The 18,351-nt window shown below is 55.1% G+C and overlaps 1 protein-coding gene across 4 annotated transcripts in view; it reads right to left on the reverse strand.

Moving 5' to 3' along the window:
- Positions 1–1,945: 1,945 nt before the first annotated feature.
- TSPAN15 (tetraspanin 15) overlaps positions 1,946–18,351 on the reverse strand; it is a 49,510-nt gene continuing 33,104 nt past the window's right edge. For 3 of the 4 annotated variants that reach the window (XM_025850297.2, XM_025850298.2, XM_073878897.1), the window contains 5 exons: positions 12,797–12,892; positions 10,066–10,182; positions 4,842–4,889; positions 3,308–3,424; positions 1,947–2,771 (listed from right to left, as the gene is read on the reverse strand). In XM_025850297.2, coding sequence (XP_025706082.1) covers positions 2,622–2,771; positions 3,308–3,424; positions 4,842–4,889; positions 10,066–10,182; positions 12,797–12,892 — 528 coding nt within the window. In that variant the 3' untranslated portion in view covers positions 1,947–2,621. Of the gene's footprint in view, positions 2,772–3,307; positions 3,425–4,841; positions 4,890–10,065; positions 10,183–12,796; positions 12,893–18,351 lie in introns of all 4 variants that reach the window. The other variant, XM_073878898.1, reaches the window with a different exon arrangement.

Below are 18,351 nucleotides of genomic sequence, written 5' to 3' on the forward strand. Positions count from 1 at the left end.
TGTTGAGTACACCTCAATAAACTTAAAAAAATGAGTTTGGGGGAGATCGTATTTGGAATTTTTATTCAAAGCCAGCCTTCCCGAATACATTTGATTGTTTTGTTTTTCTTATAATTATATAACAACAAAAAAGTCCAAAATTAAAGCTACACATCTCCTTCAGTTCCACGACTACTGTGGGCCATTTTCTGTATGCGCTGTGGTGAGGGGAAGGGATTCGTCTCGAAGGTCAGTCTTCCATTCTTGTGAGATGAGCGGTCAGGAGGATGATGTTGGCTCTGAGCACCAAGAGAGTGCAATAGGAGAAGCATCCGAACCGTGGGACTGAAAGAGTCCTCCCCATGTGTCCCGTTTTGCTTTCTAGAGAGGTGAGTGGCTGAGGTTTGGAAGAAAAGGAGCAAAGTGTCGGCTGGAGCTCAGCCGTCTGTGACCACCCACCCACGACCCCTGCCCCACGTCAGCAGCAGTGTCGGGTAGAGGGGTGTCTGCACAAGGTGGAGGAAAGAGGGAAGACTAGGTGACCAGAGGCGTTCAGGTTACAGGGTCATATGACTTCGGATAGACACACTCAGTGCTGTCCCAAAGCTGTTCCGTGCTTCTGCCATCTTGCTGCCCCAAAAGCAGCTGCCCCCCACTCTGCGCCCAGAGAGAATCCCCAGAGAATTAGCCAGAGCCAGCCAGCCAGGAGGCCACCAGCCAGACGCAGAGTGCAACCTGGCCTTGCGTGCATAGGTCAAAACGGGGACCAGGTGGAGTTCCCAGCAGCAGCTGCAGTGACCACCCCATGCACGGGGACATCAGCAGTAGCAGCCATCGGGGCTTTGCACGCCCAGTAGCATGCCTGTGTCCACACCAGGCGACAGAGGGACCGAACACTGGGGAGATTCCACCTGGGTACCCCTCATGGCTTTGTCACCTGCCAGCCAGGTGCTTTGGGCAAGTCACTTAACATGCCTCAGTCTCCCCATCAATAAAATGGACATAACAAGAGTGATACCCCACACGGTTGTGAGACTTAAAGGAGCTGGTAGCTGTGAGATGTTTACATGAGCTCCCGACACAGAGTTCGCTCTCAGATGTGTTTGCTGTTGTTACATTAGTCTGTGCTTTGACAAACCCCTCTCCTCCCCCTTCCCACACCCATCAGACAACTCAGGCCCCTACACATGGCCGACCAAGCATCCGACCAACTTAGCTTCTAGATGTGATGGGCAGCTCCCTAACACCCTCAGACTAAGTTCTTCAGATCTGGGGGCTGGTGCTGTTTATTTCTATTGCTCTGACTACTCAGAACCTCGCCAGAAATCTGGAACCCAAGTCTTGGGAAGGCTTGGGTGGGCTGACCCATGCAGGTCCTGCCATCTCCAGCAGGGGGCGATGGGTACCAACCTTTGCTGGGCGTTGAGCATTCTTCCTCCTCCTCCCCAGAACCAGGAACACCCGCTGTCGGTGTTGGAGGATCGAACCTCCCAGGTTCCAAAGCTGCGGGTGAGTTTGTGGGCACAGCTCCTTCCCAGACCCCTGACTTTCCTAGTTCCCATCTGCCCCACTTCCCGGAGGAGGAGCCTCTTGCCATTGGTGGCTTTGCCTCAGTTTCCCAGTGTGTAAAATAGGTGTGGCCATCTCTGCCTCTTCCAGAGATTTCCCACAGGTGAATCCCTAGCAGCAAGGACAGGCAGGGGAGGCTCCAGGCCCAGCCCACAAGCACAATTGGGAAAAGCCATTTCTGTCAAAAGCAACACCAAAGAATGGGAGCGGCCATTCCAAATCCGGAGCAGGCAGCCTCCAGCCAGCTGCCCATCCTCCTGGGCTGCCGGGTCCCAAACCATCCCAGATCTTGGCCCCAGGGTGCCTCCTTCAATCCTTGCACCAATCAGGGGCTTCCCGGCCCAAGCAGCGGACTTCTCCAACCCCTCCTGACCCAAACAGCACAAATGAAATACACAAAAAAAATTTTTTAAAAAAATCACATCTTTATTGTTTGATTAATAAACTGGCTTGGAAGGGCAAGAATGGGGTGTGTGGGTAAACACCCAGCTTTGATTAGTCAGAAACTCCTGTTAACCGTGTACAAAATGAATGTTACAAAATCACGTAGAAAACGGGGTCAGCAAAGCAGCAGCCTTGGCGAGGGCTCAAGGTCCCTTGAGGCTGTGAAATGAGCCCAATCTGGCCTCTGGGGCGTGGCTGAGGGACTCCGGGGCCGTGGGGGCTACACACCCCAGCCCCCACAAGGCACACACGGTCTCCTCCGTCCTCGCTTACGAATTACTACAAAATTGCCCTCAAAGGGGCATAAACACCACAGGCCATGGCATTGCCAGAAATGAAATGGGCCCTGAGCTGAGCCCTGAGCACCCCCTTCCGCGGCGGCGCGGGCCTAGAGAAGGGGCGCCCTTGTTCCCCACGCTGAGGAGGGTGGGCAGGCACAGGACCCCAGAGCTGGGGAGGGGCTCCGCTCCCCAGAGGGACGGTGGCCGAGGGAGGCATGGACAGGCCACCAGAGCAAACACAGCCAGGGTTTTGGTCAGTGCCAAGTGTGGGGAGAGGATCCGCAGTCCTGTGCAGCCACCGTGCAGTGGCCTGAGCGGTGCGCTCCCGGCACGGTCCAGACGGGGGCGCTAATTGGGGTAACACATGCAGCACCCTGTGCCTGCTGCCTCCACGCTGGGCTTGGCGCCGGGCCCCAAGAGTCCGTCAGTGACAGAGTGCTCCATGATGATGTCCTCCACCCGGGTGATGTACAGGAATGTCAGCAGCACCCCCAGGAACTGAGGAGCAAGGGCAGGGTGGGTGAGAGCCTGCTGGGGATCCGGGTGGCTCTCTCTGGCAGCCCCCAGCCCGGGCCCTTCTCTACCCCTCAGGAAATCCCAGAGACCCTCTCTGTGCCCCATCAGCAGAGGCCCCTCCATTCTGGGACTCCTGTCTCCAGCCCAGCTATGCCGCTCACTATCGAGGGGACCTCGGGCAGGTCACTTAATCTTGCCAAGCCTCAGTTTCCTCCTCTGTAAAATGGGCATGCTAATAGTATCTACCTCCCAGGACTGCAGACGGCTGTGCCTGTAAAGCACTTGGAAGAAGTTTATAAGCAAGGTTCTTGCCATTTGCCCTCTCCTTCCGGCCCTCTAGCCCTCCAAGGGTGAGCCCAGATTGATGGTACGAGAGCCTTCTTCACCCCACCCGTTTTGTACCTTTTCTGCCCTCTGTAATCACCAAGCCACACTCTCTGAACTGACACCTTGCCCACCATTCCACTTCCAGCTCCCTTCCCTGGGAGACGGGGCTGGGGGGGATGAGGACAGCCCACCTGGGGGAGCAGGATGCCCAGCAGGAGGCCCGCCATGATGGTGTAGTTGTCCATGAACCAGATGAGCACAGCGTTGGTGCAGCCCCGCACATAGATGACATCCTGCACGCTGAGGCGCTGCACAGGGAGGAGACTGGCTGACCCCTCGCCTGGCAGAGCCCCAGCCCCAACTCTGCTGCTCACTCGAGGTCCAGGCAAGTCCCTCATCCTCTCTGAGCCTCAGTTTCTCACATGCAATTTGGAGCATGGCTCTAGACCACTGGGTCCCCGTGGGTGGTAGTGTTCCCTAGAGAGCACTGAGGACATTGTGGTGGCACTTCTGGTTGTCACGGCAGTTGGGTTTGGGGACTGAGGGGCTGCAGAGCTAAGGGCAATCCTACTCACAAACAACTACCCTGTCTACCTGCCTCTCAGAAGTCCCCCGGGGCATCTAGACGGCTGAAAACCCATCCAGAATTCCCTGAGCCAAAAGGCCAACTCCCAGGACTCATAAAAACCAAAGTGTTTTCTGTGTGGTTTTGCTATGCGCAGATACACAGCGCGCGCGCGCACACACACACACACATATATATACTGTACGTAATTTTGCAGAAATACTACTAAATTAAAGATGTAAATTCAAGAATGATTATATTGTATTTTGTTTGGAATTTTATCAAGAATTGCCCACCATTTTTAAAGACCACGTCCACGGCAAAAATAATGTCCATGGGGTTCCCGTTTGGAGCACAACTCCCCCTCCCACGGGTCAGCTGCCCCTGGGGGCAAACACCTGATTGCTTTGTTGCGTCTTCTGCTGTATCTAATGCCTGAGCATTTGCATGTGAAATATGCTATCTGATTGTAAATTGTTCTATTTCTCCTATTACCTCAGATCTGTCACTTGTTCTGAAATTAGGCATGTAGGTAGATTATGTTATCTGTGAATTTCATTTCGAGATACTAACTAGGCCATTACCAGATGATTATTATAAAACCTGGCCATTGGGTCTGATGGCTTGAGAACCTCTGTGAGTCCATCACTCTCCAACTGAAACGTGTGTCAGAAGCACCTGTATTTCTATATGTGCGTTTCTAACAAGTTCCCTGGGGCTGCTGTTCCTGCTGGTCCAGGGACCTCACTTTGAGAACCACCACTCACAGGCATCTCAAGTTGTCATGATTTTTGGCTCCCTTCTCAACACCACCACAGTGTCACTTCTTAGCCCAGCGGAGTTGCAAGGCAGGCTGGTGCTGAGCACGGCTGGGCACACGGGCATGCGGGGGTGGGGGCTAAGGGCAAGGGCTCGGTGGCCTCCCACGGACAAGCCCACAGTAGGTGCTCAGCAAACACAAGCAGGCAGGCTCTGCCGGCCTGGGGGGTTCTTGGCTCCCTGAGTCCTTCCATGTCTGGGCACAGGTGGAAAACCCTGGCAGTCCCCAACTCCTGTTCCGAGCCAAGAGCCCACACCCCCGCCAAGAACCCTTCCCATCACTCTGGGGATGGGACAGGAAGAGCAACCTTTCTCAAGGAAAGAGATTGCAAAGACATTACCTCCTTGTCAATAGTTCTGTAGCCGCACATGGTGTTGACCACTTCCGTCTGAAACAGAAACATGTGTTAGCTGTCACATCCATCGCGCTTACTATGAAGGACTGTTATTCTCCCCTTTTCCCTGACCGAAGCATTGAGGCACAGAGTAGCACCGTCCGTATGGATGGAGCTGAGACTCCCACCTGGGCAGTCTGGCTGGGGTCTGCATCTTAACCTCCCTTCCTCACCTGCGCCACTGCCCCACTCCAGAAGTGCCCAGGAGGACCGACGGGAAGGCTGGTTCTGTGAGGTTTGGGTGGGAGGAGCCCTCCACCAGCAGCAGCCCAGGACCCCCGAGAAAAGCGTGCCTTCCCGGGCTCCCTGCTGCAGCCGCCCCACGGCCACGGCTCTGCTGATAGGGTGGTGCAAGGTATCGGAGGTGGGGCCCGGGCCGTTCTCGCTCCCCTCGCTCTGACCACGGAAAACCCCAGACCACAGCCAGGCCCCGGCCAGCTGCGCTTTACCTGAGGACCAGGCTGGGGCCTCCGAGCACACGTCCCTGCCCCTGCAGATTGCCATTCCACCAGCCGAAGGGCCACACAAGTGCCGGCCCAGGAAGGGAGCTGCTCTCAGGAGCTCCGGGCTGCCAATCCCCCCAGGCGCAGGGAGAGCTGTGGTCGGCGCAGGGAGAGCCGTGGTCGGCCCCGGGCGCCATCCCATCCCTTCCCAGCAGACCTAAGTCAGAGGGCGGGCAGGGGCTCGCACCCTCACTGCCCAGGCCCCTCGAGCGGTCTCCTCCTCCTCCTGCAAAGTGAGAGGAAGCGAGAGGCCCCGGCCCCATCCATGTGACTGGAAGCCGCTGTGTGGGGTCAGGGGGCCCCGGGTGCTGGCAGCCAGGCAGTTGCCACACAGTGGCCAGCACGGCCTCTGGCAGCACGTGGCTGGTCCAGATCCTGCTCTGCTCGCCAGGAGCTCTGTGGCCAGTCTTAGGTGTGCTGTCACGGGACTGAACATGGGGGCCCTGGATAAGTATTTGTTGAATGCATGCATGCATGAATGAATGAATGCATAGGTTCCTCGGTCTCTTCCATAAAGCAGTGGTGCTCAGTGACCCCACGTCATGGGGCTGTTTTGAACATAAAGCGAGATATACCCATCAGGGGCTTATCTCAGGGCTGGACACATGGAAGAACCCAGGGGCGCTGGCTGGAATGACTTTGGACAGGATCCCAGCCCCTGGAAGGCAAGGAAGGCTGTCTGCTCCTCCTTCCACAAGACTGGGTTGCACCTAAGGCCTCCTCTCAGATATCAGGACCTGGCTTGCAGGCAAAATCACCTCCCTTAGTCTAGACTGTACCCCAGGTGCCCTCAGACCCAAATCCATCCAGCATCCACTTAACGTCGCTCAGCTTTTGTGGCTCTTCTAGGCTGTGCGCACGGCCCTCGTGGAGAGGGTCAGGCCCGGAAAGCAGGTGCGTGATAGAATGAGGGGAATGGTGTTTTCTACCCTACATGTCTGTTCTTTCATTCATTCACTGAACAAATATTAACTGGGCACCCATTATGTACCAACCACTGTTCTAGATGCTGGGGAAGTAGAAGAACCAAGGAAAGTCTTGGCCTTCATGGAATTTATATTCTAGAAAGGGAGACACGCAATGAACACAGTAAGTAATTGATATGGTAGAGAAGGTGACAAGAGCAACCACTTGGCACTGTGCTTCCAGCCCTGGAGGCAGGGCCCTGCCGTCAGGCCCAGACCCCTCCTCCGGACTCGCCTCCCCTGCCAGGAGAGCCCCCTCCAAGGAGGGGGGATAAGAGGTCCCCGCGGTCTTTCCAAAGGTAAAGCCTGCCTGGGTTTGCCCACAGAACCGATATTCTCCAGAGGCTCTGCTGAAGGTTCACAGGCCCCAAGAGCTGCTCTGCAGTCTCTTCCATGTGGCACAGGGTCAAGGTCAGGAAGGGGACTCCTGAGCAGCCCAAAGACAACACAGCAAAGTTCACAAGGGTTCTTCACGGGTGCGTCCTCTCACTCTGGCCCAGGACTGATGAGCTGGGTTATCTGAGGCCTGAGAAGCGAGTGGGAAGGTGAAGAGAGAGGCCTGGAGGGACAGGCCCCCAAAGGGTAGCCAAAATTATGAGAGAGTGGAGAGCTATACAAATTGGACACAAGAGCTCAACAGGCACAGCTCTGGAGGCCATTTAATGGAGTGGCAAACTGCCCTCCCCACCAACAAATCTTGGGGACATCAGTGTAACCAAATTTCACAAGCCTGTATGAACTCTGTTGCTTCAAATCCTCTGTAGGAGGCTGGGTAGAAGACATTCCCTTTAAAGCTGAGAGCTAGGGGGGAAAGTGACTTGCCCTGAGGAACTGGTTGGCCTTCTTCTGCTGAACGGTCACAATGTAACAGACCACGTCTCCCCTTTTCCTCTGGCTGCCAGGAAGCTCTAAAGCACCAAGCACAAGGCTCTAGTTTCTGATTTTTAAAAATTTCCTTTTTTTCTTCATGTATTTTTTGTGTGTTCATTCAGATCTGTGGCTAAATGAAATAGTGACAATAAATAGATTCATACACAAGTTCATACACAGATTCTATGAAGGCAGGAAACACCCTCTTTTCTATTTAGACAAAACCATGGTGGGAGGCACAAGGAGAACCCACGGTGGTTTTGTAGTGGGAGACCAGAGATAACCCACCTCAGTGCTCCCATCCAGATGCTGGCTTCACGGTCCACTTCTCTGCGGGGGGCATCCACGTTTATACTCCCGGCCTGGACTTCTCCCCCAGGCTCCAGCCCCCCTATATCCAAGTGCCTCTTTGACCTCCCTGATGGAAAATCACACAGGCTCCGCAGACCTGCCCTCTGCTGTCCTCCCCTCTCAGGCAATGGCAGCCCCGTCTTTTCTTATGACTCGGGCCAAAACCTGGGAGTCCTCCTTGATTTCTTTTTCCCTCATCTCCCACATCTGATCTGTCAGCAAATCCTGTTGGCTTATATGGAAAACAAAGCCAGAATTGGACCAAGTTCTTCTACCTCCACTAAGCCTCTGTCTTCTCCCAGCTGGTGTGGTGGACGCCGGGAGGAGCTTTCCAGAAGCCCTGCAACTGTGGGAGCCCAATCAGGAGGAGCCTTAGCTGTCAGTCCCTTGCGGTGATTGTCACATGTGGTTATTATTTTATGTGTCAACTTAGCTGGGCCTTGGGGTGCCCAGATACTCAAACATTATTCTGGGTGTTTCTGTGAGGGTGTCTTTCAATGAGATTAACATTTAAATCAGTAGACTGAGTAAAGCAGATTGCTCTCCCTACTGTGGGTGGGCCTCGTCCCATCACCTGAAGGCCTGAATAGAACAATAGGGCTGCCTCTCCCCCAAGGAACAGGACATTCTTCCTGCCCGTCTAACTGCAGACCTGAGTTGAAGCACTGGCCCTTCCTGGCTCTTGAGCCTGCCAGCCTTCAGACAGGAACGACACCATTAGTTCTCCTGGTTCTCAGGCTGTTGGACCCAGTCTGGAACTCCATCACAGGCTGTCCTGGATACCCAGCTGCCTGACTCCTCCTGCAGATCTTGCTCGCTAACCAGAATCTCAGAGCCTGCTTCCCTGACAGCCTGACCTGACACGGGCCGCTGCGCTAGCTCCTAACCAGACTCCCTAGGTCCACCTCTGCCCCACCCCCCACAGCAGTTAGAGGGACCCTGGTAAAGCCTAAGTCAGATCTGCCAGTCAGCTACCAAAACCCTTCATTTGACTCCTCGTCACTCATGGGAATACCAAAGTCCTGACCATGGCCTTCAGGGTACCCGGGGCCTCCCTGACTTAATCTGCTACTATTTCTCCCCCATGCTCACTCTGCTCCAGCCACATTGGCCTCTGTGCTGTTTCTCAAACACACCAGGGCAGTTCCTACCTCAGGGCCTTTGCACTTGCTGTTCTCTTTGCCAGGAATGCCCGTCCCCCAGATATACATGGCCTACCCCTTCACTTCCTTCAGGGTTTTACTGAGAACCTGCCTTCTTAGTTGCAATCCCCCACACCCTGCTTTTTCTCCTGAGCATTTCCTGCCTTCGAGCATACTGTCTGTCACTTTTCATCTTGTCAGTCTTCCTGACTAGAATGTCAGTTCCATGCAGAGAGTTCTCTGTGTGTTTTCTGTACCCCCAGAAACTAAAATCACATCTGGCACATAGTAGGCCCTCAACAAATATCTGCTGAGTGAATGAATACACGTAGGGCTTGACCTGGACAGCTTGGCTTGGACACTCAGGTGCCACTGCCTTGGGTGATGAAGTTCAGGATCGCCCCCCACAGGGCTTCTCTGAAAACGCTGGGCTCTTCCCCAGCACTCCCCCTTCCCAGAAAGCTACCCTAAGATGGCAGCTAAAATTTCCAAACAAACCTTCCCTCCTGGCCCAGGCTTTTTTAAGGCTGGTGCACTTGGCACCGGCTCCCTGACTTACGGGAGAGGCCCCCACCCCCATCGACAACTGCTTGGTTTACAGAATCCAGGAGTGGGCGCAGAATGGCAGAGATGTTCGAAAAGAAATTTTCCATGACTATTCAGGGTATGAGTAATTGCAAAGCGCGCCACCTCATTCCAATCCAGAAACCAGGCAGTTTTTGGACACATTAGTCAAACACAGAGGACTGACGAAGCCCCTTATTTGTAAGTGGTGACTCCAGAGGACAGCTTCCCAAGTGGCCATGGAGGTGACAGCACTGAGTGGGGGTCCTGCCAGGGGGAGGCCGTGGCTGGCATTTATATCACCACACCCATTCCCAGGTGCCGCCCAGCAAAGGCTGCAGAGCCGGCCGCCCCACGAGGCCCCCCTGGCCTGGACCCCTCTCCGCGCCTCCGTGTAGGAGTCCAGAGCACAGTTCCCATGATGGTGGCATTTCATTCCAGCCCCACCAACCCTGGGCAAGGCAGGCACCTAATGCTTTGGTGCCCCAACTTCTTCATCTGTGCAGTGGGTAAAGTAACAGGACCGACCCCACGGTGCTGTGGAAAGAGCTAAATGAGTTACCGCAACTAGAGAGCCTCGAACAGGCCCGCACATGGCAAGTGTTGGATCGCTGGTAAGGACCGCTACTAGCAGGACGACCTGCCCCGCCCCCACCCCCAGACGTACCCCTTCCAGTGGCCCTGGAGACCCGGGACGCCTTGGCAATGACCACCACCTCCTGCCTGCCCCCCATTCCTGAAAGACGGGAGGCGGGTGCCGGGTCGGGGTGGGTACCGTGTTTCTGACGCAGCAGGTGTAGGGCACCCCACAGGCCAGCGGTCCAGGGGCGCTGCAGTCGTGGTACTGGTTTTTGCTCCAATCCCGGTAGTCTTCCCCGCCACAGCACTTGAACTGAGAGGAAAACAAGCAGGGAAGGGGGCTGCCATCACCGCCGAGGCCCCAGGCGCCCGCCAGGAAGGGGCCCCGCCGAGAGACCCAGCGGTTTCTGAGCGGGTCACCTGGGAGGGGGGCACCAGAGGCTGTGGTTATCAGCCAGTTGCCCGGGAGGTAGGGAGCACCCCATCACTGGAGAGGCGTGCAAGCCAAGGCTGGGCAGCCTCTCGGAGGGTTACCAGTGGTGGGGAGGCTAGACACTGGAGGGAAAGTCGTTCCTTGACACCCCCATCTTCACATCCCAGGGCAGCTGCTCGACCCTTGAAGGTCCCAGAGACTAGGATTCTACGGGCCGCCCCCACAGCCCAGTGGCCCCTAAGCCACAGTCACCCAGCTCTGCCTGTCAGCCCTCAGCACAGGGGCACACACACCTCACGTCCTGCCACAGGCTCAGGACGGCAGGGGTGGCAAGGCGGCCTCATTTTCCCCTTAGCTTAGCTGCTCCCCGCATCTCCCCCTGCACTGGTGTGGGCGCCCAGGGAAGCAGTGATTCCCCTGAGGGGCTGACGTGTGATAGGTGTGGTGGCTCGCACCAGAGCGACAAGGGTGAGCCAAAGCCACACAGCCGCGGGCGACAGGGACAGGCTCCGCTGGGGAGACAGGGAGTCACCACTACGTGGAAAGGTCAGTGGGGTAGCGTTGCGTGCCAGGGGCGTGGGAAAAGAGGAGAAGGGGGTTGGAGGGGGCGGCTGTACGTTGGGAGGTCAGGAGAGGCCCCTCTGAAGAGATGACATTTCATCTGAAACATGAAAAGCAGGAAAAAGCCAGTCAACAGAGCATAGGCCCCGCGCAGGATGAGTGAGGTGTAGGCGGGTCGCAGGTACGGAGGCCCGTGTGTCCGGAGCAGGGCGAGGATGATGTGAGGGCCAGGTGGAGAGGCCGGCCTAGGCCACGCCACGCAAAGCCGCGTTAGCCAGAATAAGTAGGGGGCTGGGATCATATTCGGAGTGATGGCGAGTCACTGGAAGGTTAACGAGGGGAGTGACAGGGTCAGAGGTCCCAGCACAAGCACAAAGCAGACACCCTTCCAGAGTCCCCACAGAGGGCTTCCGGCTGTCAGCTCTCAGGACCTGGCAGTGCCTCCCCAGGGTGCTGCTCAAAGGGCATTTGCTTTGAGTTCAAGAGTCCAAGAGACTAGAGTTCAAATCCTCATACTACCATTCCTAGCTGTGTGACTTTGGGCAAGTTGACCAGCCTCTCTGGGCCTCAGATCCTCATGTGCCAAGCAGGAAGAGCAATGCTGGCATTGCACAGCTGAGCTGAGGATTACAAAGTCAGGCCGTGCATGAAGCACTCAGCCTGGGAGAAATGAAATCCCCAAGCCAGGGGAACGCTGGTTCCAATAAAAACATTACGCTTCACCCGATGGCCAGAGCTGGCCGACACGCCCCTGGCAGAAAGGGGCCTCCCGGAGGCTGCACCTGTTGTGACTACAGTGAAGGCCTGAGCCAAGGGAGTGGCCACCACGGGTGGCCGTGGGCGCGGGGAGATCTGGTTCTCGCTGAGGGCTAGCCCCGGCAACCAGGCCCGCTGAAGCCCCCTAGACCATGTCCCAGGAAGCTGCCAGGGCTGATTCTCGCCGAGGAGAACATGGTGGCAGTGGTCGCCACAGTCGAGAGGAAGGGGCCCCCCACAACCCCCTGCTGCCGATGAGAACCTGAGCCTCAGAACTAAGTGAGACTGATGTACAGAAACCACCAAGGGCAGTGCTGGCCTGCCACAGCTGTTATTATAACACCAGCAGACGTGGGTGGACCTTGCGGGGGAAGGGGCAGTATCCCCAGAAGATGATCATTGCATTCAAAGAAGTGTTACAGGGGCGCCTGGGTGGCTCAGTCGTTGAGCGTCTGCCTTCGGCTCAGGTCATGACCCCAGGGTCCTGAGATCGAGCCCCACATCGGGCTCCCTGCTCCACGGGAAGCCTGCTTCTCCCTCTCCCTCTGCTTCTCCCCCTGCTTGTGTTCCCTCTCTTGCTGTGTCTCTCTGTCAGATAAATAAATAAAATCTTAAAACAACAACAACAACAACAAAGAAGTGTTACAGAGGAAAAGGAGAAGTCCTGTTCTGTTCCCCAATGCAGGGGGAAGTGGAATTGGGGAAGAGTGCTCTCGACCTCAGGGCTGTCCCTGATTTGCCAGGAGTGAGCTCCCCGTCCCTGAAGGGACTCGGCAGAAAGGTCTCTGAACTGGGCAGCTAGGAGGTCTGTCTCTCCCACCTCAGGGAAGGAGGACCTTTGCCCATTGGAGAAGGGTCCCCTGGAACCCTGCAAGGAGGCTTGTAGCTATAGCAGATCTTATTCTAAAAAAAATTTTTTTTGATGGGGGGCTATCTATGTAATTAAAGAGAGGGAGAGGAAGGACATTCTGGGCCAGGCATGTGGTTGAGAAGGTCAGGCCCCCACCCTTGGTGCCCATCCACGGCCCCGCCACTGCCTTGCAACTTGGCCAGCACCAGCTTTGGGAATGGATAAGCCACTGCTCCCTCGCCCCCACCCTTGCCCTCTGGAGCGAGGTCCTGAGCCAGGGGCAAAGGGCATGGCAGGCGCATCTCTGACCCAGAGCACCTGGCTCACCTCCTTCTGAACAAAGTCCATGATGTTTTTGAAGTCCAGATCGTCATAGTAGTTCTCGATTCCTCTTCGAATGTTGTCATTCAGAAAGTCGATGGTCTATTTAGATGGAGACATTACAAAAGAAACAGACAACCCCCCACCCCCTCAAAGTCCAATCCAAGAGCTCCCAGAACTCGGGACTGGAACAGAAAGCCCACAAGCCCAAGTAGCCCCCACCCAGGCTGCACCACCTCCCTGCCCACACCTCTTTGCATCCCGGTGCCCATCTGATACCTGGGTCCCTTTGCCACGTCTGAGCAGGAATGATTCACCCCCTTTCCTATACAGAATAGAGAGCCCAGGCACCAAGAGATGGGACCCTGTCTGGGGAAGCAGCCACGCCAGGCTGGGACTTGGCTGGCCCGGGTCCCAGCCTGGTGCCCTTCCCACTGCCCAAAGACAGGCCTGAGCCGAGTCTTTGTCCTCCAGGCCTCCTCTCCACTCTTGTCTGCTATCCAAGCTCTTGTGTTATGGATAAGGAAACTGAGGCCCAGACAGGGGGCCTGGCTCTCCCGGGGCACAGAGCAGGCTGGTTAGGGGCCTGGCCAGGACTGGAAATCAGGTCTCCTGACTTCCCCAGTGGGCCACTCTTCATCGCTGCAGGGCTCTGGGCTGAAAGACAGGGCCCACCTCCTGGCTCGGGCGGGACGATCCCCACCGGGAGTAGCGCTGGCACATCGCCCTCTCCCGGTCACGCTGGGCCTTCTGGATCAACAGCCCGGCTGTTGTGCTGAAATCCAGGAGCACAAAAGGCCCCACAGCGGGAAGGGGTGGGGGCGGGAGTGTGGGCTGCCCAACCCCACGCTCCTAGCGACAATCAGGGCTTTCAGCGCTGGGAGGCCCGCAAATCACCAGAGATTGAGCTGGCACAAAGGGGGCATTCTTGGCTCTGGAGCCAGACGATCCCTGGGGGAGGCGCCTGTGGGTGCCACTGGGAAAACAGGGCCCTGGGTTCCAGGCCTGGTCCTGCCACTGCAGGCCACACCACAGCTACCTCCCCTCTCTGAGCCTCGGTTTCCCACTTGTGAACCAAACCTGCAGGCCTATCTTTGAGATAACTACCAGCTCTGAGGGTCAGAGACAAGGCTGAGAGGGGCCGCCAAGCCTCGTGGTCAAGAACAGTTCCGGTAGCCACCTGGGCCTCAGACAGCTCATTTAGCCACCAAGCCTCCACTTCCTTACCTGCCAAACGGGGAACATAACCTCTGCCTTGGAGAGATTTGAGTTTAGATAAACTAAAGCTACAAATGTGCTTAGCAAGGGGCCAGTCACATGGTAGGCCATGGTATTGTTATAGATCTTTCTCTTCTTTTCCTGGAGACACATACCCTACAGGACTGCTTCATACCCATCACGTCATCAGTGAAAAATGGCTAATCCCAAGGGAAACCGAAGCCTCAAGTCTTGTCCAAAAGGCCTCCTGAGGTGGAAGCGGCCTCCCAAGCAAGAGCCAGCCCCTAGCCTCGGACCCCTCACAAACACCCTGCAGCCTGGAGAGGTAATCTGACCAAGGTCACTCCACTGGTTGCTGGCAGAAAGATGCCAGGACTCCCGCAGGGCTGGAGATGGGGGGCCAGCAGATGAGAGCAAGAGGCCCTGGGCAAGGTCGGCAGAGGGGATGCCCAGTGGCCTGGTGGGGAAAGGCTCTCCCTCCCTCTTCAGTAAGTGGCTCTGACCTTTCTCCCCAAACCAACTCAGTCTCTGGGTACTTTCCAAACATGCTGACTCCAAAAAGGCCTCTGCAAAAATCAGGCCTCCCATCTGGTAAGCTGAGCTGGGTCCCTACAGGGAAGGGAGGCCCCACTGGAGGCCCCTCCGAATGGGCAGGAGGAACAGATGGCCCCAGGCTCCATGGACAGCAGCTGCCCCAGCTCCCTCAGGGACCTCTTCGGATCAGGCTTGCTCTTGTGCCCTCCTACATGTGTGTGCGCATGTGTGTGCGTATATATACCAGAGATATGAGGATACTTAGGTGGTCCTTGTGCCGTGATGGGGCTGGGGATGGATGAGAAACTCCAGTGAGACAAGCAAGCTGCCCAGCTCATGAATTTAACTGCAAGGTGCTCAGCTATGTTCAGCTACGTTCTACGGGACTGGGGGAGCCACTAGGAGGATGTGCCTTGTGGGGCACAGCAGGGATCCTCTGCCCCTTGGGGACCAAACCCCCAGTGCCACCCCCGCCCTGCTCGAAACCAGCTCACAGCAGCAGGGCCAGCTCCAACTAGGGTGAGAAAACCACCTTTCCTCGCCAGGCTGGCATGGCTTCACAGGGGCCACATGGCCTGGCTAAACTAAGCAAAGCATAAGCAAACATCAAAGGCCACAGGATTTTCAGAGCCTATTGTTTAAATCACCAGAGGCAAGCTGCAAAGAACCGTCCTTTCTAGTTCTTTCTTTTAAATCTAATTTTAAAGCTTTCCAAAGCCTCTGCGGCACAGCTTCCAGCAGAGGGGCTTGGTGTTTTTAAGTGAATGAGGAATCAAGGGGGTGGGGCATGTGGCAGCCCCGCCCCCAGGCCCAGAGGCTGAGGAGCAGGGGGAGGAGGGAGGAGTGGAAGGGCGGCCACAGGAGCCTCCCTCCTGGCCTCCAGGGATGGCGCTTCCGTGGCTCTCTCCCTGAGACCCAAGGCTGCAGAGGCCCTGCTGACACCAATACCAGCCCGGTTGTCACAATGTGGAGGGGCTGCTCAGCCTAGAACGTCCTTTCTTCCCTTGCACGTGAGCCTAGCCCGCATCTCTGGGCTTCCCTCAGTGCCCCAGACTGTGGGGACGCGTCCTCTTGCCTCCAGTACTGAGACAGGCTCAGTCGAACAGCCAAAGCCTGACGAGAACCCAGGGAGCAAGAAGAAAGGAGGAGAGAGGGCTACAAGGTTCTTTGGAACATTTGCCAGATCCTTCCACCAACCCTGCTGGAAGTCACAGGTTTAATCCAGGGTGGGGGTGGGGGAGGGGGAGAGGAGGTCCTGCTTCAGCTTCGCAGGGACTTGGGCCTCCAGTTCTCACTCCCACACGTTGTCCACAATGCGGCACAGCAGCTGGGAGAGTCTGGCCAGGTCTCAGGGCAGAACCTCCTCTACTTTGCTCCGGGTGGGCAGGATATATGTGTGTCCACATGCTCCATCAAGCAAGCCACGGTGTCATCTCCTTTCTCCCTACCCCTGGCTTCAAGGGCGTGTCCTGAACCAGCTAGTGCCGGTGCCATGATAAAACAAACAGGTCAGATGCTGTCCACCGTGCCGTGGCCTGGTATGACCCCAGCATCCTCTGATCAAGGCCAGGAAAGAGGCCACTCTTCACCCCTTCCTTGGCAGTGGAGGGAAGGTAGAGGCCAGGAGGCCTGGGCTGGGGGTACAGACATACCAGCTACCACCTGGCACCCTCTGGGTCTCCCGCTCAGCTCCGCCTGACTGGCGACACGTGGGCAGGTGTTGCCCTCTTCCAACACCCCTGCACCCTCAAGAGAGGCCCCAGAACAAGCTGGAGTACTGGTAGGTCAAGGTGAGACCCAGACAGTTGTGGAAGTCACTCAGGTTCTTCTCGCACGGGCTGGGGTCAGGACACTGCATTTCTGATGCCCAGGCCCTTGGAGCTCTGTGCCCAGCTTCCCAGTGCGCAGCTGCTAGACTCTGTACAACAGAGAAGCCACTTGAGTCTGACCATCAGGTCATGCCCGATAATGGAAACCCTGCCCAGGGTCAGGGATGGAGAGTCTTGTCTTTATACCTAGGTGTTTTGTTGATTTCTTGCTGCCAGCGGTGGCCATGGCCTGTGCCCCTTCCCGAGAACCACGTGTGAGGTCATTAGCCTAATTTGTTCTCATCTGGCACCACGAGTGGATTCTTAGATTTACAGGTAGCCTGTGGAGCCAGACTTGTTATAGTAGGGCTCAGAGAAATGTTTCTTCTCCTCTTGGTGAGGAGAAAGTGGAACTGGGGACTCACCTCCTCCTGGCAGCTGACCTTCATTGCTCCCCACCTTTTCTCTCCACCCTACGCTGCCCCCTCCTGCTGCCGTCAACAGCCATCCTCAGCACTGGCCAGTCTGGTATTTTCCATTAGAGTTAGAAGGGACATTATTTTTCTGTATATGGTATTTTCCCCCATGATTATAAGAAAAAGAAAATTTGGGAGCCAGGGAAAAAATATCAAGAAGAAAATAAGAATCACCCTAGCCCTACCTCTCAGAGGAAATAAGAGTTAATATGAGAATATTTCTGTTTTTTTCCAGGTTTTTCCAGGCCTGTTTTTTTCATGGTAGAGATCTTACTGCATTTATAGTTTTATATCTCATTTTTCATTTATTTTGAATTATATATCACAGGCATATGAGAACATGGCTCATGATGAGCCTCAGAAGAGCCAAGAGCCCTGATAGTGAGGGTCCTTCCTGGGCTGCACACAGAGATCCTCCCCTGACAGGACCCCGTAAGGGGACTCCCCATCCAATCCTCAGGCTTTGGGGATAAGGAGATAATGAGAAGCTCTTAGCCCTGACCTCAGCCCATGGCATCCTTAGCTGTGAGGACCAGAGAGCTCAGCCCTCCGGCTGGATGAAGGAGCAATTGGTGTCATGGCCGCTACTGACCTATGGGGGACTGGAAAATGATAAACCAGCCTGCCTTTGAGATAGCATGCTGGAAACCAGAACTGCTGCTCATTTAGGGGATTGTTAACTAAAACAATCGATGCTGCTGACCACAACCTGGACCTGAGCTCTAGCTAGGAAAGCACTAATCCAGAACCTCTGGAAAGCCACAGGCTGGCTGGGAGCCCAGTGACTGCACAGAAACGCATCCCCAGGGACAAATGGAATAGACACCTCTCTCCCCTCAGGCTGCGGAGACATGAACCAATACCTTGATCTTCCAGCTCAGAGAGGATGGTCTGAAAGACAGAAAAGGGGAAGAGGGAGGAGCAAGTAGTGACACTAGGTTGAAAAGACAACAATGGGGCAAAGAAAAAGGAAAATAAAAGAATATTTTGAGACAAACAAAAATGGAAACACAACATACAAAACTTCGGGGATGCAGCAAAAGCAAAAGCAAAAAGCTTAGTTCTCAGAAGGAAGTTTATAGCAGTAAACATCTACCTTAAGAAAAAAAGAGAAAGACCTTGAATGAAAAATCTCACTTTACACATCAAGAAAGCAGAAAGAGAAGAGCGAACTAAGTCCAAAGTTAGTAGAGGGAAGGGAATAACAAAGATCTGAGCAGAAACAAATGAAATAGAGACTAGAAAGACAATAGAAAATATCTATAAAATTAAGAGTAGATTTTTTTAAAGATAAATAAAATTAACAACCTCGAGCTAGACTAGGAAAAAAACAGACAATTCCAATAAATAAAAGCAGATATGAAAAAGGAGACGTCATAACCAATACCACAGAAATACAAAGGATCATAAGAGACTACGATGAACAATTATCCACCACCAAACTGGGTAACCAAAAAGAAATGGATAAATTCCTAGAAACACACAACCTACCAAGGCTGAGTCATGATGAAATAGAAAATCTGAA

This window comes from Callorhinus ursinus, unplaced genomic scaffold (genome assembly GCF_003265705.2).
Source record: "Callorhinus ursinus isolate GAN/ISIS: 27379988/994484 unplaced genomic scaffold, GSC_fseal_2.0 scaffold31, whole genome shotgun sequence".
Lineage (NCBI taxonomy): Eukaryota > Metazoa > Chordata > Mammalia > Carnivora > Otariidae > Callorhinus > Callorhinus ursinus.